At 41.9% G+C, this 21911-nt stretch overlaps 2 protein-coding genes across 3 annotated transcripts; both read left to right on the top strand.

Moving 5' to 3' along the window:
• LOC121853432 (actin, muscle-like) lies at positions 1-1328 on the top strand. Its single transcript, XM_042347556.1, has one exon. The coding sequence runs from the start codon at positions 22-24 to the stop codon at positions 1150-1152; it is 1131 nt and encodes a 376-aa protein (XP_042203490.1). The 5' UTR covers positions 1-21; the 3' UTR covers positions 1153-1328.
• A 6174-nt stretch (positions 1329-7502) lies between these two features.
• Positions 7503-12748, top strand: LOC121853433 (actin-57B-like). Of its 2 annotated transcripts, none has more exons than XM_042347558.1 (2): positions 7503-7572; positions 11178-12748. In XM_042347558.1, the coding sequence occupies exon 2, from the start codon at positions 11192-11194 to the stop codon at positions 12320-12322; it is 1131 nt and encodes a 376-aa protein (XP_042203492.1). In that variant the 5' UTR covers positions 7503-7572; positions 11178-11191; the 3' UTR covers positions 12323-12748. The 2 variants fall into 2 exon arrangements, with proteins under 2 accessions (XP_042203492.1, XP_042203491.1); XM_042347557.1 differs by lacking the exon at positions 7503-7572 and adding an exon at positions 10118-10220.
• Positions 12749-21911: the final 9163 nt, after the last annotated feature.

The raw sequence follows: 21911 nt of genomic DNA, 5'->3' as shown, positions 1-21911 counted from the left end.
ATACGGCCCTAAACCACCACCATGTGTGACGACGACACGTGTGCCCTGGTTGTGGACAATGGCTCCGGCATGGTCAAGGCTGGCTTCGCCGGCGACGACGCTCCCCGCGCCGTATTCCCCTCCATCGTCGGCCGTCCTCGTCACCAGGGTGTGATGGTCGGTATGGGTCAGAAGGACGCCTACGTCGGTGACGAGGCCCAGAGCAAGCGAGGTATCCTGACTCTCAAGTACCCCATCGAGCACGGCATCATCACCAACTGGGACGACATGGAGAAGATCTGGCATCACTCCTTTTACAACGAACTGCGTGTTGCCCCTGAGGAGTCCCCCGTCCTCCTCACTGAGGCTCCCCTCAACCCCAAGGCCAACCGTGAGAAGATGACCCAGATCATGTTCGAGACCTTTAGCACTCCGGCCATGTACGTGGCCATCCAGGCCGTGCTGTCCCTGTACGCCTCTGGTCGTACCACAGGTATCGTGCTGGACTCTGGTGATGGCGTGTCTCACACTGTCCCCATCTACGAAGGTTATGCTCTTCCTCACGCCATCCTGCGTCTTGACCTGGCTGGTCGTGACTTAACTGCCTATTTGATGAAGATCATGACTGAGCGTGGCTACTCCTTCACCACTACAGCTGAAAGAGAAATCGTTCGTGACATCAAAGAAAAGCTTTGCTATGTAGCTCTCGATTTTGAGAGTGAGATGAACGTGGCTGCTGCTTCATCCTCCCTTGAAAAGTCCTACGAACTTCCCGACGGTCAGGTCATCACCATCGGCAACGAACGTTTCCGTGCTCCCGAGTCTCTGTTCCAGCCTTCCTTCCTGGGTATGGAATCTGTTGGTATCCACGAGACCGTCTTCAACTCCATCATGAGGTGCGACATTGATATCAGGAAGGACCTGTTCGCCAATAACGTTCTTTCTGGTGGCACCACCATGTACCCTGGTATTGCTGACCGCATGCAGAAGGAAATTACTTCTCTGGCTCCCTCCACCATCAAGATCAAGATCATTGCTCCTCCCGAGCGTAAGTACTCCGTCTGGATCGGTGGCTCCATCCTGTCTTCTCTGTCCACCTTCCAGGCCATGTGGATCACCAAGGAGGAGTACGATGAGTCTGGCCCCGGCATTGTCCACCGCAAGTGCTTCTAAAGTATTTTTGGATATTTATAGCATTTTTCATGGAATTAATAATGCCGTTCACCCATAATAGTGTTATTTTATTATGATAATTATTTTGATACCATTTTTTGTATCGTCTATGAAACAGAACATTTATAACCTCTGTACCATTAAAGTATAATAAATATGTTACCGAGGATCCTGACCACGTGTTGTTTACTTTATTCTCCAAACTGAGTGTTGTATATGACTTTGACTTTCCAACGAATATAATCAATTAATATTGTAACCTCTGGGGATAGTTATGACGGAGGGGTGAGTCTCGATGGTAGTGAGTGAAAGGTAAGGTCATTAAGCATCAAAAGGTCAGAAGAGAATTTAAGACTTTAAAGGGTATGAGAAAAGTCACTGAAGGAGGAGGAGGAAGGGGGTGTTGAGTACAAGGGCACAGGAGGTAGGTGGACGAGGGTTATATTATACAGGAAGACCTTTATTTACCGGATTATATGGGGAGAGTGTAGTCCGTTATCTCGAGAACCGTTAGATGTGAGACCTCCATATAAGGGGTATACCAGTTATAAGTAGATTAATGTCCGTTAAATGGAGGTTTTACTGTATTAAGGCTTATAGCATGTGAGGGGCTGAAAAGGGATTGTAGGTGGTGGTTTAAGGTAGGTTTTGTGGGGTTTAAGGTAGGTTTTGTGGGGTTTAAGGTAGGTTTTGTGGGGTTTAAGGTAGGTTTTGTGGGGTTTGAGGTAGGTTTTGTGGGATTTAGGGGAGAAGGTCAGTGTGGTGTTCAGGGTCAAGGTCAGTGTAGTGTTCAGGGTCAAGGTCAGTGTGGTGTTCAGGGTCAAGGGTCAGTGTGGTGGTCAAGGTCAGTGTGGTGGTCAAGGTCAGTGTGGTGGTCAAGGTCAGTGTGGTGGTCAAGGTCAGTGTGGTGGTCAAGGTCAGTGTGGTGGTCAAGGTCAGTGTGGTGGTTCAGTGGTTCAGTGTGGTGGTCAAGGTCAGTGGTGGTGGTCAAGGTCAGTGTGGTGGTCAAGGTCAGTGTGGTGGTCAAGGTCAGTGTGGTGGTCAAGGTCAGTGTGGTGGTCAAGGTCAGTGTGGTGGTCAAGGTCAGGTCAAGGTCAGTGTGGTGGTCAAGGTCAGTGTGGTGGTCCAAGGTCAGTGTGGTGGTCAAGGTCAGTGTGGTGGTCAAGGTCAGTGTGGTGGTCAAGGTCAGTGTGGTGGTCAAGGTCAGTGTGGTGGTGGTCGTGGTCAAGGTCAGTGTGGTGGTGTCGGGTGTGGTGGTGGTCAGTGTGGTGGTCAGGTCAGTGTGGTGGTTAAGGTCAGTGTGGTCAAGTGTGTTCAGGGTCAAGGTCAGTGTGGTGTTCAGGGTCAAGGTCAGTGTGGTGGTCAAGGTCAGTGTGGTGGTTAAGGTCAGTGTGGTGGTCAAGGTCAGTGTAGGGTCAAGGTCAGTGTGGTGTTCAGGGTCAAGGTCAGTGTGGTGTTCAGGGTCAAGGTCAGTGTGGTGTTCAGGGTCAAGGTCAGTGTGGTGTTCAGGGTCAGGGTTAAAGTCTGCCAAAACTAACTAAACCAAAGGTGGTCTTCACTGTATATTTTCAGAGATGATGTTGAACATAAATGAAAAAAAATAAACCCTAAGTTATCAAGCTATTCCTTAAACTTTTATCTGACAGTTTGACAGGTCTAATGGCCAGCTGTGATCACATGTGTGTGTGTGTGTGTGTGTGTGTGTGTGTGTGTGTGTGTGTGTGTGTGTGTGTGTGTGTGTGTGTGTGTGTGTGTGTGGTGTGTGTGTGTGGTGTGTGTGTGGTGTGTGTGTGTGTGTGTGTGTTTCAACTAATTAGCTGGATCTCTGCCACGATAGTAATGCTAAAGGAATGATCCACCTTTGGGAATGATTGACTAGGATGATGAACTTGGCAGATCCTCCAACACCACGTCTAGCAATATTCACATACGATAAATGCGAAGCTAAATGAAGAGCGATTTTGTATCATAATTTATAAGGTGTTATCAAAGCCGAATTTAAATAATTTTATGGATTTTTTTAAAAGATTTCATTAGGTATTTATCCCATGAATATAAACAACATTAGGGTTTGACATTTCGGTCTATTTTATTTAAAGTATTAACACTGGTATGGATATTTTGTTAGAGGCACCATGAGAGTTTGTGTATAGATATCTCTTATTGATGGATATAATTATTATATTATTCGCCTGACGACTCCTCAATAAGTATTATAATTAGCGATAAGATAATCCTGCTTTATAAATTATCTATGTGAGTATAATGACCTCGTTTGTCTTATAATTAATGATACTCGAGAACTCATCATCTATGTTTTATATCTACTGTAAATTATATCATTACATCGTCAGTTATCTTAGAAACAAGTTCCAATTTACACACACACACACACACACACACACACACACACACACACACACACACACACACACACACACACACACACACACACACACACTCTCTTTATGAGTCTCTTAATACAGTATATTACGTACACAGTATAAATGCCACCAAGAGTCTTTAAATACACTGTTGTACACGGGGGAGTGGTGGACCTCCTCCAGCAGTTGACTCACTCACCTGAGTCGTGTCGCCCCTGCAGGAATGTTCATTGACTACTTTCTCACGAGTGTTTGTCCGAGTTAAATCTGTGTGAGCACCGCCAGATACTGTGTGTGAAGGTGAGGGAACAGTGTTGTGTTCTATTAAAGACCATACAATTATTATTAGTAGTAGTAGTGGTAGTAGAAGTAGTAATAGTATTAGTAATAGTAGTTGTATTGTATGTAAATAAGAGAGATAGTCAGGGAAATTACTAAGTGTATATGCTGTTGATAAATATGCATCACATTTTTAAGGGAAACAAACTGATTTGGAGAAAATAGGAAGGTTGGATAAAGGTAGATATATATATATTAGGATCAAGTCTTTCGGAGGCATCTGAGGCTATCAATACCTAGTGATTAAAATAGCTTCAAAACCTTGGATTTGACTTTTGAATCTTCAATAACATGACCATCAACAAAAGAGGAAGGAAGGCAACTAAACCAGATCAAAATATAAAAAAAATTAAGTTGCCAAGCACATTTTTCTCGGGATCACATCAATTTATTCCTCCTTAAAACGTATTTATGAGTTTTTAACCTAACTGAAAACGTTATGAGTTCAACACTTCATACAAGTTATTACCAACACTTTAATGACAGCAAGATGATGCGATTAAACTTTTACCACAACCGTGTATACATAATGACAGCTTATCATGAGGTGCGGTTGACGAGTGGCTACAACAATCACCTTTCGTCTTAAGAATCAAGAGATGATGGTTCGCCCCCAAGTCACCCCAGGTTCCTCAGACTGCGAATAGGGAACTTGTCTATACAGTTGAGGAAAGTGAAGATGATGTAGTGCCTAAAATAAATAGTATAGTCTACAGTGTATTGTTTCGCACTATCAGGCCTACGGGAACAACTGTCACTGTTATTATCAACACATATCTGACATATCGTTGTTTACAAAATGACAATATGGCGCTAAATTCTATAGTACGCTTCTCCACAATGGTGTCATAAATCTCATTGCTCGAAATTCATGGTTTCAGTGATGTTAATCCTCTCCACATACCTTATTCTGAGCTGCATATCTGTGAGCACGATTTAATGTGACAGATTCAGTACTGAGCAACTTAGCTGGCCATATGCCTAGAAGTCTTGATAGTAAACCTATTTACTTTTTTCATTTCTGTTACATGATACGAATGTTTGTATTGCTCTGTCTTATAAGATTTTTTTTATTCTTTTAGCTAATCCAGAAAGGGTCAGCTTCTCGGGTTCATCTTTACCACGTTCTTCTGTGTGTGTGTGTGTGTGTGTGTGTGTGTGTGTGTGTGTGTGTGTGTGTGTGTGTGTGTGTGTGTGTGTGTGTGTGTGTGTGTGTGTGTGTGCTGTGTGTGTGTGTGTGTGTGTGTGTTCCTCTCCCTCTTCCTCTAGTCATACCACAAAGTCAAATCATCTTAGCCTTGTCTCTCTCCTCTCACGTCCCCTACAACTCCTAAGTCATTATATCTATATAGGACATACACCCATCTCTTATTGCACAGCTAAGTTACCTAGTTTCATCATTCTTATCCGTGTGTATTATAGTCGAGACTATCTTAGACCACGCTTGCCATAGCTATCTCTCCTCATATACCAGAGAACAAATAGATTAATCAATGATATTCTTAAACAGGGATTAAGTATCTGGTGTTATCTTGTATGCAATCATATAGCAGATTATAAACCAAAATAAACACACGGACGCCACCTGTTGACCAGATATCAAACGCTGCCTAAACCCTCAGCGCTGAAAGGTTTAAGGCAATTTTCCTGTTTAGCTAGTACCTTCTCAGCTACCATAAGAGGTGTAAATATTTACTCTCCAAACACAGTGTAAATGATCATAGTGTAAATGAGATTATAGAGGTCGTGATCACTTGCTTCCCAGAGATGAAATGAGGCGCCTTAACAACCCTGAGCTGGCGGGTGAATTATACTGTAAATCCATTATTAACATTACTGTAACTATACTTGTATCTCTCACTGCTCCTGTAATATTGATTCTAAGTTACATACAATTTTACCTGTACTTTTACTGCCGTGATTGAATTGATAAAAATCTCCATATTCGTATCATTACCCTGTATTGATGTTTCCCGAATTTATAAAATATTTGTGTCACTTTAACTTGTAACATATTAATAAAATGTTAACAGTTACACCTTTTATCTGTACTTTTTACCATTATTTAGGTGTTTATCTTCGCTACGTCACCAATGTGGATTTTTTTGCTTTGCCTTTATACTTTTCGAATCATCGGAAATATTTAAAAGACTTAATCGAAGATTCATAACACTTCGAAAATGGATTCAGTTTGTTTCATAATCATCTCGAACAAAAATAATGTATGTGCAAATTACACGCAAAATTATCATCAAAATTTAGATTCCAGAGTTGTTACTTTCCAACCATGACTTATTATTCTCAACCACGTTTCACCTTCATACACTGACCACACGACCCACGAGAGGCGTAGTTGTGGCTGGCAGGAGAAACACTGTACTAGATACCTGACTGCACTAGTCACATTTTCTCAGGATTATTAGATCAGGACTCGATTTTTTTTTCAACGTTTCAATTCAATTTCACCTTCGATTGAATATGTGAAAGAATATCCAACTCCTTCATTAAGCCAAGACATAACAATTAAAAAAGGAGTCTCGTTGAATACGTTCTTAGACTTTTCATGTGGCATAAAGCTTTTTCATACCCCAGTTAAGGAAAAGCTTCAAAACTTCAAGACTATCAGAATCTGGACTCAAAACAGGTGGGTGTGGTCAGTGGTGTAGCAGAGTACAAGGCAGCCATAAGCTACAGTAATGTGGAAGCGTCATTAGTCTGTCATGATTGTGAAGTAAAAGGTTAAACAATATTTTCACTGCTAGATCTTTACTCCCACACGTCAGAAACATAATGTCACGAGTCACAAAGTTGGCTCAGGTGATATTTGTCTTGCACACTCCATCTACCCCTATTCTTTTTGTAAGATAAAGATGGCTATCTGTGAAGGATGGAGTGTGTGTGTGTGTGTGTGTGTGTGTGTGTGTGTGTGTGTGTGTGTGTGTGTGTGTGGGTGTGTGGGCGAGATTGAGTTTGTGCTAGTGTGTGTGTGTCCTCTAGTCAAGGGGAATTAAAGAGCTATTCTGAAGAGAAATCCGTTCCCATTACTGAAATAGAAAGAAAAACTTGCCTTTGGATCGCGGACGAAAACTTTACCTCATTGGACTTTAAATTCACTTCAAGGCGTAGGAGTTGTTACTATTTTTACTCCGAGGGAAAGTTGTAGATAGGGACGCCAAGGTCACACCCGTTCAAGGAGGGATATATGAAGCCCTACGTAAGTTGTTATGTAAAGTTACTGTGACTGGGAACCTTGGGATATATATAATTTGATATACTGCAATGTTAGCAAGCATATGAATTTACAATCCGTTTTCTTTCAAGAGCCAGATGGTTATAATTTTGTTTTCCGTCCTATGATACAAACGCGGGGGACGATGAGGTTGCTGGTACGGTCGAAGCGTCACTAGTTCTTCCCCTTAAAGTGTTGAACGCTGAAGTCTTTTTAGTCGCATACTTTCCTTTAAAAGAGAACGTACTGATCCATTTACTTCGGCTGCTCTACCACCAAAAAATCTAGTCATTAGTGCATCACCTTGAGCATGACTCAGCCTCGGGACGACTCCAAAACATATTTGACTAAGTTGGCGTTTTAGCGGATTTGGGCATCTTGGCCAGATTCTTCATGGGACCAAGGTTAGGCTTCGGCAGATATCAGTGAGACTTGGTGCTGGGACGAGGAACACTACAGCTCCTGACGGTGAGTGTGTCAGGTGGTCGCGTGAAGAGATTTACGTGGTTAATATTGGTGAGAATATGGAATTTGTGCGTCATTGTTATCTATAGTGACGTGGTTGTCTACTCCCGCCACTTGTTGAAGAAAAAGAAGTTCATAAATAACCAGTGCTAAAACATGTGTTCCTATGACGCCTTTATATTTCTGGGAGTACCGTGATTGATGCGTCATCTTGCAGGTATACTGTAGTGACTTATCGAAGAAAATGTACACAAAAAACTAGCGGTGAAAGAGTTAGACTTGCTTGAGCGAGTACAGGGGAAAGTGAGCTCCTACCTGAAGAGGGCGCTGTAAGAGGACTTCATACCATGTAGTATGAAGACTACATTACTTGAGTGTGACGTCAAGATGCTCTACTGAAGGCAATTTTATGACGGAAGTGTACAACAATGCCCCGGGTGTTACAGAACTGTAACTTTACGTTGTGAAATATTCGGATCAAACAAATCGTAGTGTCAAAGGAGTGTGTTAAAGAGTTGGATGACTACAGCGGTGCACTACTGGCGCTAAATGTAAACTTGGCAATGAAGTGTATAACTGTCAGGTAACTCTGTGGTGGTGGAGGAGGAGGAACCTGGACTTGCCTTGGTGACATTTTGGTGTATAGTCGACGTGGTGATGCGATATATCTTTAATGTGTGTGGGTGAAGCTGGCTGTTGATGTGACGCCGTATTACACAATTCTTTAAGTTTTCTGAATTCCTAATCGGTTTTTTCATATCAACAAATGTTCATAGAGATAAAGTAATGGAACGAGTGATTTGTTCTCCAGGGCGCGAATAGATGGAATGATAAATATTGCCAAGAAATGACTGTTTTAAATAACTGAAGAGAATATATAGAGAATTCTTACTGTGAGAGAGAGAGTGAGAGATGATTATTGATAAAAGAACATTAAAAAATATTTATATTCGGTAACATGTAAAGTCTAATACAAATTTGGCCGTATGAATAAATATAACGAGTAAAAGAGAGTAGGGCCAAGGTTATCTAACAGAGTAAACAAAGGAAGGAGGAGAAATATAGAGAAAAGACAACCAATGGAGGCGTTTCATTGTAAATTACAGTGATGGAAGAGAGATTGAGTAGAGGAGACAATAGAGGGACTGAAAGAAGACTTGCCAAATAGCCACGTACATAGCTTCAGTGTTGGGGGAGTGTGTGTGTGTGTGTGGGGTACGGGGAGCTACCTGGTCACCCACGGACCACGGGACGCGCGAAAAATGCAGGTGAGAAAATCCTGCCCACATTGTTTGCTCTCTCTCTCTCTCTCTCTCTCTCTCTCTCTCTCTCTCAACAGTGATCGTTACCTGCGCCAAGTTCCTGCACGGTTATTATTCGAGTCTTGGGCACGTTCCTATACTCATGCCGTTGTTATTTTAAAAGTAAAATAACTTTGATATTTTGGCAGTTGTGAATCAGTGCTCGAACTTATGTCATTACCAAGGTGACTGAAGCCTAGATTATTACCTTTAATTTGTACATCATTTTTTTCGTATTAGTCACAGTGATACCGTGAAGCAAGTCGATAACAATATGTACTATAGATTATTCGTGTTATGTGATTCTTCCGGGAGGACAAAATGGCACTGAAAGTTTATATAGAATTAAGGAATAGGAAATATTATAATAAATGAATAATAAACATAGAAGATAATATAGCGTATTGTCCCCATATGTGTGAGTACCATCAAGGGGAAAGACAACTGCGCTCGCAAACTGAACCTCTACTAACAACATGAAAGAAGCCAAGATCAGTTAACTTTCTTGTGATAAGGCATTGTGACATGATATACAGCCTCCTTGTTACTTTACGTCTAACAGAAGATACTACATTCACATGACAGGCAAGGAGAGGTAACGATGGGGAGGGGGGTGAGGTGAAAGGGGTGAGGAGGGGGGTGAGGAGGGTGGGGTGAGGAGGGGATGAGTTACGAAGGCTATCACTGTCAGAAAGCCTTGAACCACCTGCGTTAATCCTCGACGACTTAACCGAAACTTCTGTGATCTCTTGATTGGCTAAGGACTTAAAACAATCGTCTGTAGTACTGTTGTTACCGTTCTTATTCGAGGACGTTGAACATTACCTTCGGCAAGACGATAATCAGAACTTGACTTTGTGCCAAACTTTTGACCTTGTGTGGGCGGCCTTGTAAGACCCTGTTGAAGGCGGAGGAATGTACGGGACGCAAAAACAAAACCTCATTGATACTGGTGTACGGCCACTTACCATGACCCACTTGGTTTCATGGTATTTAGCTTCAAGGATATGAATGCCTCTATGGTTACCTGTAATTGTCAACTAATTCTGGGTTTGTGGGTTTATCTGTGTACGAAGGCCACGATTTCAGGCGTTATCTTTGCCCCCTCTGACCCTGGTTTGAATTGCAATAAATTTACTGTGGAATGCTTCACTGGGAAGAACTAAAGCCCCCCCACCCCCCAGGATCTGATGTGGAACAAATTTTTACCGACGTACGCCCGGGTGGTGCTGGGTTTTGGCTGGGAAACGGTATAAAAGAAGCAAGAGCTGAGAAAAGCCTCTAGTCTGCTACAGGCTCAGGTTGCTATCTACCCGGTGTGGGCAGGTATCCACACGCGTGTGGGTGCAGGTTAGTGTGCGTGGGTGTAGTGAACGTTAGTGAACTGTGAGTTGAAGTGGTGTGCGAACGTAGAAAATATTAATAGAAGTTAAAATCGTCTCTGTAAACGTGATTGGTGGTGATTCAGTCTAAGTACGTCTTAATTTGTAAGGCTATCATACACCAGATAAGAACAATCATTTTGTTGACACCAATACAGAACTGTGTTTACGAGAGGTGATGTCTCTCTTTCCACGTATAAAGCAGAGTGAATTATTGGAATTTGATCGTGACGGAGTATAAAGACCTAAAAACTAAGTCGTTGTTGTTGTATGATGATAAGTCCGTGTAGGTGTTTGTATGTGATAATGAAGTAGTTTTTTTATCAGATGTTGATATATTTTTTAAGTATTTGTATGCAGTCAATAATTGTTGTTGTTTTTAGTGATCGTAGATGTAGGTGGTTGCTAGTGTACAGTAAAATAAATCATTGGATGTTTGATTCGAGTTGAATTTTCGTAGCTTCTGGCACGTGGTAGTGTTTATATCAATAGATACATAACAACGGGAGGATACACCTACTGAAACAGAACAGACTTAGCTATCGGAGTGCCAGTGCAAATGAACGCAACGAAAAGTATTTGATGGTGAAAGAAACATATTCAAACAAATTAATTACGATACTTGTTGGTGACGGTGTGGGAGGATGATGGAGATGTAATAGGTGAAGGAGGGAGATGAGAGGCATTTAGTTCGTGGTATAATATGACTATCAGCAGTAAAAGAGGCGATAAGCAACTGGTTGTATGTACTGGACCAGTGTGTGTGTGTGTGTGTGTGTGTTTTTGTGTGTAAGAGTTCTTCTTTGATGAGCTAAATAATCATTTCTAATAACACCTACTGTCACCACATAAAAGTGACTTGAATTAGTGTGTCTGATTAGACTCCCCGTATCTGGATGACTGATAAGTTTTATTCTTTTTCCAGGATAAAGGTTCACCATGTGTGACGACGAATCATGTCCCCTGGTTGTGGACAATGGCTCCGGCATGGTCAAGGCTGGCTTCGCCGGTGATGACGCTCCCCGGTCTGTCTTCCCCTCCATCGTCGGCCGTCCTCGTCACCAGGGTGTGATGGTCGGTATGGGTCAGAAGGACGCCTACGTCGGTGACGAGGCCCAGAGCAAGCGAGGTATCCTCACTTTGAAATATCCTGTAGAACACGGCATCATCACCAACTGGGACGACATGGAGAAGATCTGGCATCACACTTTCTACAACGAACTGCGTGTTGCCCCTGAGGAGTCCCCTGTCCTCCTCACTGAGGCCCCCATGAACCCCAAGGTTAATAGAGAAAAGATGGTTCAAATTATGTTTGAAACCTTCGGAGTCCCAACTACGTATGTCGCCATTCAAGCGGTGTTGTCTCTCTACGCCTCTGGTCGTACCACTGGCATTGTCCTTGACTCTGGAGACGGAGTGACTCACTGTGTACCCATCTTTGAAGGGTTCGCTCTGACACACGCCATCTCTCGTCTTGACATTGCTGGTCGTGATCTTACAAATTACCTTATGAAGATTCTTACTGAACGAGGTTATTCCTTCACCACCAGTGCTGAACGTGAGATCGTACGAGACGTTAAGGAGAAGTTATGTTACGTGGCTCTTGATTTTGATGATGAGATGGGCCAAGCTGCCATTTCGTCTTCACTGGAAAAATCTTATGAACTCCCCGACGGTCAAATTATTACCATTGGCAACGAACGTTTCCGTGCACCTGAACCCCTCTTCGTCCCATCACTAATCGGTATGGAGGCAATTGGAATCCACGAGTTTGTTTACAATTCTATCATGAAGTGCGATATTGACATCAGAAAGGATCTTTACTCTAACGAAGTCTTGTCTGGTGGTACCACCATGTACCCTGGTATTGCTGACCGCATGCAGAAGGAACTAACTTCTCTGGCTCCCTCTTCCATCAAGATCAAGATCATTGCTCCTCCCGAGCGTAAGTACTCCGTCTGGATTGGTGGCTCCATCCTGGCCTCTCTGTCCACCTTCCAGACCATGTGGATCACCAAGGAGGAGTACGACGACTCCGGTCCAGGCATCGTCCACCGCAAGTGCTTCTAATTTCCATTATAATAATACTTGTTATCGATATATCCCACAGGCGTCACTGTATCATACTCAAAATGTCCGTATGATACAGTGTAGTCCTTGGGAATTTCTCTACACAGGCTCTCAGGGCTCAGTGTGGCTCACGACTCTCCCGCACACGCTCCCATGGCACAATGTTGGTGAAGAATATGGACAACCATTAAAAGATTAATTGTTGAGTTTAAGGCAACTAGATAGTTATACTTTCCTCTCCTCAGTATCATGGTAAAACTTTTCACAACATGGAGCTGCCGAGCGGTGCTGTGGAGAGTTCAGATGTTTTATTTTTTGTGATCCAATTATCATTTATATTTACTTAAGGTACAATAAATGGGTAGCGCTCCCTATACTTTTCCCTGTGGTTCTAGAGCTGATATCAATAAACGTTATTTTCGTGAATACATATTGTTTTATTTAAAGCCAAGAGATTAGACGCATCATGTAATTTACACAATAGTTCTATACATTCTCACAAACTCCTATACATGTACACTTATACTGTATATCACATATCCAGCGACAGCCAATACGGTTTTACATTTAGCAGATCAACTTTGAAACAATGGAATTATATGTAGGAAAATAGGTACAAAGTGTATCAAGGTGTAATATTGACATAGAAGTAAAATATGAAACATAAAAGCAGAACATTGCCCAATGGATTAATGAACTCAGAGGAACTGTTGGAACGAAAATGTAAACTTTCAGAAAAATTAACGAAAACGAGACAACCGGGAGACGACAAAGATGTAGAAGACACAAGTACGAGCAGTGATTATATGGGAGAGGATCTGGAGGTGAAAGAGGAGAGTGCTTTATAATATAACAACGGGTAAAGTCCCAGTTAAATTCCTGTACCGGGCAGTTCTGGCCAACTCGGTGATGTGGCACCGTCGGAGGTACGTACGTACGAACACACACGATAATATTTTTAAAGACACGTTATTGAGATATTGTTCTGGGAGGACATCATGACCACAAAAAATATGTTAAAAAAAGTAGCATATACGGGATTTTCTCTGGTGGGCAAGATAGAAAGATTTCCACTGAGTACTCAATATTTTGCTTTAATTTTTGTAATAGAGACTTCCTCGAAAAGTATGCATAAACAACTATACTAACAAAAAAATATCAATTTTAAGGGATGTAATCTGTCCCTGCTGCATTATCCACGTGTCCTTCATGCTGATGTTTTTAATGTTTTAGCAAGATCCCTAGTTAGCTGACGTCATTCTGGCATAATGGCCAATGTTGCCACAACAGAGTCCTGTGGTCCCCGGCGCTTCAATTGTACAAATATCCTCACTATGGATGATATACCAAAAGACACTTTGGATTTGAGAATGAAGGTAATACTACTAAGACTACTAAAGATGCTGTACAGACAAAAGAGGAAAAACAAAGTGCTAAACAGGCCTCACATGTACTACAACTGTCTTAAGTCCGGCAAGAGCGCCAACTATCACAATTCTACTAGTCATACTTACGCAGAAACACATCACCAACAAGCAAAAATCATTAATATCAAAGAAAATTCATCAATTGATAAACCGAGGAAAGAATTGCCCCAAAGCCCCTGCCTAGTGGAGCAACAAACAGTGGGGTGAAGACTGGCCTACCCTGGGTCCACCACCTAAGTTATCAAGTCCAGCTGGCAGCTCAAGACATCATCTCTTCCACCTTCACTGACCACCTCTCTAATGCCCTTCGAAACCCGCCCCATTGACTGGACGAGGCAAGAAGAGGACCTATTCTGATGTGTTCCTAGATCTCAACATTCACATTCCTCAGGCAGATGACGCGCCAGCACCATGGGTCATCACTCCGCCGTCGCCTTCCCAACAGTCATCTGACACTAAGACAGATGACCATCTAATAGTGTCATGGTCACGTTGACTGCTAGTCTGTTTTAACTAATGATTGTTATTGAACTCTATGACTGCAAAACATGAAGGGTAGCTGGTTAGCTATCCCCTAGAAGAAGCATGTTTTTCCCATTCGATGTTTACAGTCATGATCCCCCTAGTAAGTCCCGCCTTTGAAGACAGTTGTCAATACGTTTATTCCACTTTCTACTGGCAAGCTCAATCTCGAATTAGTCTGTGTATATCAACTTTAGTAATTCGCCAGACCTTTGTCAACTGAGGGCCATCTTTGAATGTGTAACAGTTGGTTTCTTAGTAATTTCTGTCATTGCGTGAGTAGCGATCGCTGGCAACTCACGAGTATATACTACACCACTGCCGAGCGGGAGAGAGCGTCCCTAGACATCCTGTTCCGTTTGCTTCCCAGGTATGTACCAGTGTCCCGCCGTTATGGCCATTCAGTTTGATTTAGTCAATGTAGTGAAATATCAGTGAATTATCAGTGTTCATGCTTTAACAGTGGAATTGTCATTCACCCAGTGTAAAAAGTAATATAAAGTAAATGTCGTCTGACGTTGCGAGACGAAAGATTTGTTTGTGGTGTCATCATGCTTCCCAGTCCCTTGACGTCCTCTCCCGTTTGCTTCCCAGATTCCAGAGTGTCCTTTGATCACCCCATCGGCTGCTGAGCCGGTGGGTAACCAGTAGGGATCAATATATGCATCGATGTCGGTGATTCGACATGATTAACTTACTACAAATCAACATTGCGGGGCTGGACCCCAGATGCTCGCCACGTGTCGGAGTACAACCGACCACAACAGCAGTCGTCAGTTGTTAGAGGCGCCAGTGTTATACCCTGGGACATGCCTTGGAGTTATATGTCCACAGTGTTGTTGTATGTGTTTGGAAATAATTATCCCATGTTGGGTAGTGGACCCATGTATTTGTTGGTTTCAGTATTAACGTGTTGTGTGTGAGTGCATCTCCTATGCACTACCAACAGTCTGTGTAGTATCATAAGTAAGTTTGTCTTGTAACTGTACACTGTGTACAGTAATGCCAAGTATCTAGTAATGTGTGAGAAGTAAAGTTGTCCACTTGGGACTATGAGTAAGGCCTGGTAACTGTAATGAAATGTTCCACTAGAAGATGTGGGTGAAGTGGAAGTACCCACTTGGAGTGGCAGTAATCTGCAAGGAGTTGTCATGTAGCTATGTATTGTGAGTGGGGCCAAGGAACTGGCCTTGCTATGTAATGTAATGTAACACCAGTAAGGTTGGGAGAAGTAAGAGTACAGGATCTGAGTAATTGCTGTTAAGTAAAAATAAGAAAATACTGAGTCTGCAATAAGCGAGGAGTTACACCTTGAAGTTATATGTTAATAGTCTCTTTTTCACTTTGATTTCATATTAATAAACCTGTTCATAGAGTATTTTAGGAGTATTCATTTCTCCCACAGTAGTTCACCGTTATTTCCGTCCAAGTGACGATATCAGAATTACAATACCCATGTGCCTAGACCCTCATCCATGCTGCCAAAAAGAGCGAAGGTTATGCAGTAACCAGTAAGTAAAAAAGAACAATTGAAAGAACTAAGACAAGAGAAGTAAGAGTATAAGATAAAGGGTGGCAGAGTAGTAAGAGAGAAAAACCCGCCGTTACATTGGTGGCAGCTTGTTACATACCCCCCCTTACAATAATATAAAGACAAGCATCACTACAGGAGATCAATCACAACAGTCATCCCAGAGGACTCAACCGCCGTCTACAAAGACGGCTCACTACAGGTTACGGATGAAGGAGGCTGCGCTTATGCGGCCGATTCCAGAATGACGTGTGTCGCCAAAGCAATGCGTCGCCTACCGGATTGGGCGAGCACAACAAGTTGTGAACTACTGGGCATCTTGGGGAGCCATCGACTACTGTACTTGCTGGACGAGCAGCGGAGTGGATTGGTGATAAGTGATTCTCGTTCTGGTCTAGAGTCGATCACCTCACCCCGTCCCGTCTGTCAGGATCTAGTGAGACAAATCCAGCATTGCCTCATAAGGGCGAAGACGGACGCCTTATGCACTTTATATGGATTCCATCTTATATTGGCCTCCACAAACACCACAATGTATACAACCTCGCTAAATCCGCCTGCATATTCCCTATCCCTGATGACGCTTCAACCAAAACTACTGGTCGAGTCAAGATGCTCCTCAAAAAAGCCGTTCATCAAATCATAAAAGAAGAACAAAGTGAACAGCGAGGTGCCAGTGCTAGTGTTCACCACTACGATAAACATTTTAGCACAAAATATCAATACGGCCGGAATAAATGTCTGACTCGGCTCAGTGATGTAGTTGCCGCCAGAACCAGACTTGGCTATATGCCATGTTGGGAACTCATGAGAAATCCTTCCCTTGAACTTACTCATTGTCGAATTGGTGGCGACAATAGAAAACACAGCCTTCAGCATTACATCTCAGAGTACAGACCAATTCGCTCCTTGTTTGTCACTTAACAATACCTTTCACGAAGTCTGTAAATTCATCCTAACTACCAATGTTTTATACACCACTTTACCGTTATATCGAAAACATTTCTACTATGTAAAATACCTTCTCTATGAGGTGTGAGTTCTACTGTTCCATTCCTTATACCCACTGTCAGTCAACTTAGATTAAACCTTCGGGTGTAGTTATCCTACGAGGCGAAAGCCTGTGTCATTCAATTTAACGGCCGGTTGGCCTGTGTAAATGGGATTGCCGTCAATATTTTAGAGGGGCGTAAATAAACCTTAAACAAAAAAAAACTGCTTAGCAAGACGAAGGAGCAGCCTTTGTGTGAAAAACAACAAAGACTAGAAAGATTTTTAAAGTCCTTATGGTGCCGTGGCAGCGTTCCCTGTTCCCAGGCAGAGGTCCTGGTATTGTAAAGTTATTATCAAGGCAGTGGTCCTCACAGTAGGCCTTTCCAAATCTACGACAAATAATATTCTTGCACCACCTAGCATCTATCTATTAATCAGTTCTGGGTCATTAAATGTGTTAAGAATGTGTTTTCGGGCACGAAAATTAACAGGAGAATTTTAATAAACTCAAGTGGCTCCATGGCGATAATGTTGCGGCTACCTAACCCACAAGCTATGTAGCTGTGACATTGCATCCTTAGATAAAAGAATCAATATCATTCATTATTTTGCCTTACGATGGTAAGTTTTTCGGTAGGTGTAACTTTCTCTAACTTAACCTAACTTTTACTAAAAACTTTCAATAAATATTGAGTACTACTTTATAAGATGTGCGCAGGTTAACATGAAACATTAGGAAACTTTCCAATAAAGGAAAAGTTCTTCCTTTCCTCGAGGACATCCCAAAAATGGTTGAAGAATCTATTTTTATGAACCAAGCCTAATAAAACAAAATATAAGAACCCATGCCACCAAACCTAATAATTCTCATATGCTAGGACACATGACTTTTGCAACCTAACTTAAAACGCACTGTAACAGTAGGGCAGCATCTCATACACACACTTGGTAAAATATCTATTATACCCGAGGACGTTTTGGACATTATTATATTATCATCTGATTACCAAAATTCTTTATAAACTATTCACTTTTATTTACATCACAAGATCTTATACAATAAACCAACCCGAGTCATTTATTATTTAATGGCACAATATCTAGGTAGTCAGGGTCAAAAGTTCGTAGGAATCAGTGAATTGTGTCACGGGAATGAGTCTCCCAACTCACACACCCTCCCAGTCGTCTGCTGCGGGTGTGCTGCTTTGTCTCATTTGGGGACGATGCTCCTTCACACGAACTTTTGACCCTAACTGTACGGCAGCTAAACGTCGATGGTTATTGGTAATTTGGTGTTGTGCAGACTATACAATGATAATTACTAAGATGACCTTCTTTCTGACTAACCTAACCTAACCAGTGTGTTATTTAATACCCTTACGTCAACGGCTATGTCTGCAGAGCACAAGAAATTTTTTTTTGTGTAAACATCGCCTCTGGAACGATTAACCTTCTGGAAGACACATTTTTATCATTAAACACTAACATATGTAAAAAAAACAAGTTTGTTATGGTGTGTTTACTTGTCAAAATGAAGCGTACTTACCGAGGCGGGGTTGTTGACTTCTTTCACACCTTTAGTAACTGAAGTCTCGGTAGTCGTATCTTTAGCGTATTGCCAGATACCCAAAGAATGTTCTATATTACTGAGGGTATACACAAACACTTGTTGTCTTTAAAAGTAGGTTCTATTCTCGTACGGGAGATAAATACAAACAGTCGGACGCGGAAGCCTGTGGTCACGCCACGGTCTTGATTACCTCTATCTATGTATTACTACGCGCTGGCCTATACAGATGACAGCATTCACAAGCTGAATACATAAAGTATAAATGTGATAATTTATATACATAATATGGTGCACAATAAATAGAATATTACATAGAATTAATACATGTTCTGTAATACTTTACTATACATAATTAATAAGAGTAATATAAGAGTAATATAATAATATACAGCTGAAGGTACTACTTTGTGTCCATATATATCATACAGTATCATCAAACAGTTTAGTATTCAAAATGTGGAGCTTGTTTGTAGCTGCCGTTGGCTTTTGAATAACACTTTATTTCTTGTTTAAATATCTGTTTGGTCCTTTCACAAAAAAAAATTCACGAAAATAATGTCTGAGAAATTCCTGCCTGCTAGGGACACCGACGCACAGTAAACACTGACACATTTCACAGCAGTGGACTCTTGATCAAATTTTCCCAGTGCCGTTTTATCTCATTGGGGTTCGATGAGGCTTCGACCCGGGAGGGGCCGAGCTTTTGTTCGATACTGTGCAATTTAATCCTCTTTCGAAAGTCATAAATTAGCAGAAAACGAAATGTAATTTTTTTCTTGCCGATTTAATGAAACGGTTTTATCTTGACCCGTGTCTGAATGGTAATATAAGCACACAAAGAATCCTTGAGTTCTCGGCACAACCCACAGAATTTTGCCTTGTCCAGTACTGTATACGTCAGTTGCAGTGTTGGACAACGGGGGCAGCAATCTCTTGGTTGAACCTCGGGACACAAAACAGATACAAAAACATTCCCTGAAGCACTACTAAACAAGGGAGGAGGACATGAAAACGTTGATATATAGCACAAAGTGGATAAAAGTGAAGACCCAGAAATGAAAATAATTTATCTGGGAGTTGATAACCTCCATCCGCCACAGAAGGAGTTTGTTTCATCTCCATCACACTTTGATCTCAATAGGTAACCAACATATTTACCCCTGGACTGGTTAATTCTTTATCACCTATGTACTTCTAAAACAATACAACACTTACTGTTATGTTTTCTTTGAGTGTACAACCGTAATCAAGTTCTACAATTACCTATTCTACATATACTAACGGAGGATAAGATAGGTAGTAATAGGTAGAAGGAACATAAAACAGAGGACTCTCCCCTTGACTAACCCCTTCATGCCGCCCCTATCGCTAGCTGACCACAACACCGGCGCCAAAGTCAACACCGCCTGAGTACTGTTTTTATCTGTGGTATGCGATGTCCTCTTGGCACCCAGGTAAATGGGGATTTCATTATCCACTGTAATAAGACATTTCCCTGAATCATATAACTGGACTCTCTGTTATATATCCAGGGTCAAGAGTTGTGTGAAACAGCATCGACCCCAAATGAGATAAACAAAAACACACCCTGCACTAGACGACTGCCAGGGTATGTAGTCTACGTTCAGTGACTCGTTCCATTTTATCAGAATGCACGACGTTCTCTCCTCCAACTCCCCTCAAGACGAAAATATTCTCCTCTTCTTACCAACCTACACACACACACACACTATCGTCTCTCTCCCCCCACCCCTCTCTCTCTCTCCCTCTCCCAAACTTGCCACATTCTTACCTACATCTCACTCATGCACACACAAACGCATAACATTTCTTCCCTCCTCCGCCTCAGGTTTATTTTTATTTTACCAATCTTGTTTATGATCTAAAATAAATCTTCATGATATTTACGTTTCTACATTTGACATATTTATTGTCATTTTTTAATCATTTTGTTTCACCTAGACATAAAAAACCTTAATTTGGCTTATATTAAAATGAAATATCTTTACATATCAAGATTTAGAGCAATAATTATGACCACACACACACACACACACGTAAGTTCTAGCACAAGTATCGTGCCACTTATGAACACCTGAACTGATCATATGAATCACTCTGCGAGCTCCTTACTTCTCACTAATTATGGACAATATGTTCATCGACCACTGCCTCAAGAACCTAACCTTATAAGACTGTGTGACGCTGAATGTCGATAGTCAGGAAATGGAGTGACGCATCAGCTACTTTTGTCAACAGTGAGAAACCTAGGTATAGGAGTCATCAGGTAACCCTCTGAGTACGATGTTCAACCCTTTAAGTACTTACTTTGTCATCCGGAAAGATTGTGGTAGCATAAATACGCTCCTGTGTTAGACCTGATGTTCTAACCTAACCTAACCTTCCCTGACTTAACCAAACCTTCCCGACTTTCCCTGAAAAAATCCCAGGCCCAGGACGCACTGGGGGCAGTGTGTGTATATAGAACACTTTCCAATAAGCCTTTAGTACACAAGCAGGTAATCTAGCCGACATTATATCCCACTGTTAAGTCAATAGAACTCGTTCACATTTGAGCGAACTGGGTGCATTTCATAGACCCCATAGGGCCAGAAGTTGAGTACGGTATTCACTTGACTACCAGATCCCTCGTAACCTAACTTAGCCTAACCTAATTTAAATCACCCCGTTTCAGTTAATAAAGAGGGTGATTAGTGGACGTCAATGGACAAAAAATTATCTAGCTTAGTCTTGCTAGTAAAACGCACGGGTTTTCGTTTTCATTTGCTCAAGGCGCACCTGCTAACCCCCAGGACACCTGCTGTGGTGGGCGTCATCACCCTGTTTCATCCTATATTTTATTTATTGCTAACATGCCAGCTACAGCTAAACCAGCCGCCACCCTCCACTTTATTGCGCCCTTATCTGCTGCCCACTTTGAGCTCCTGCCACCCACACCATCTATAATTCTTCTTTCTTTGCCACCGACTCAAATCAATAACTTCTTCCTTGTCACCCATAATCCAAATATTTTTTTCTCCTGCCGCCCACAAACTCCACATTCTTCCTCTTTATGCCCATAACTTCAGCACTTTTGTTGCCTCACATACATCCATGGCCTCAATATATTTGCCACCCACATGACCATATTTTTTATTTATCTGTCAACCTGGACCATATATTTTATTCTACCACCCACAACCTGACTATATTTTAGACCATATGCGCCACCCACAACCTTTTTATTCTGCCACCCACAACCTGACCATATTTTATTCTACCACCCACAACCTGAACATATTTTCTTATGCCACCCACAACCTGGACATATTTTTCTTATACCACCCTAACCTGAACATATTTTTATTCTACCACCACAACCTGAACATATTTTCTTATACCACCCCTAACCTGACATATTCTATTCACAACCCTGACCATATTTTATTCACCCACCACCCATAACCTGAACATATTTTATTCTAACACCCACAACCTGAACATACTTTTATTCTTATGCCACCCACAACCTGACCATATATTCTA

The sequence above is a fragment of the Homarus americanus genome, unplaced genomic scaffold, assembly GCF_018991925.1.
Source record: "Homarus americanus isolate GMGI-L3 unplaced genomic scaffold, GMGI_Hamer_2.0 scaffold4896, whole genome shotgun sequence".
Taxonomy (NCBI): Eukaryota; Metazoa; Arthropoda; class Malacostraca; order Decapoda; family Nephropidae; genus Homarus; species Homarus americanus.
This window is presented reverse-complemented; position numbering and strand designations above follow the sequence as displayed.

What these genes read in the sequence shown, in the direction of transcription:
- LOC121853433 (XM_042347558.1), top strand. Translation starts at nt 11,192, where the DNA reads ATGTGTGACGACGAATCATGTCCCCTGGTTGTGGACAATGGCTCCGGC.
- LOC121853432 (XM_042347556.1), top strand. Translation starts at nt 22, where the DNA reads ATGTGTGACGACGACACGTGTGCCCTGGTTGTGGACAATGGCTCCGGC.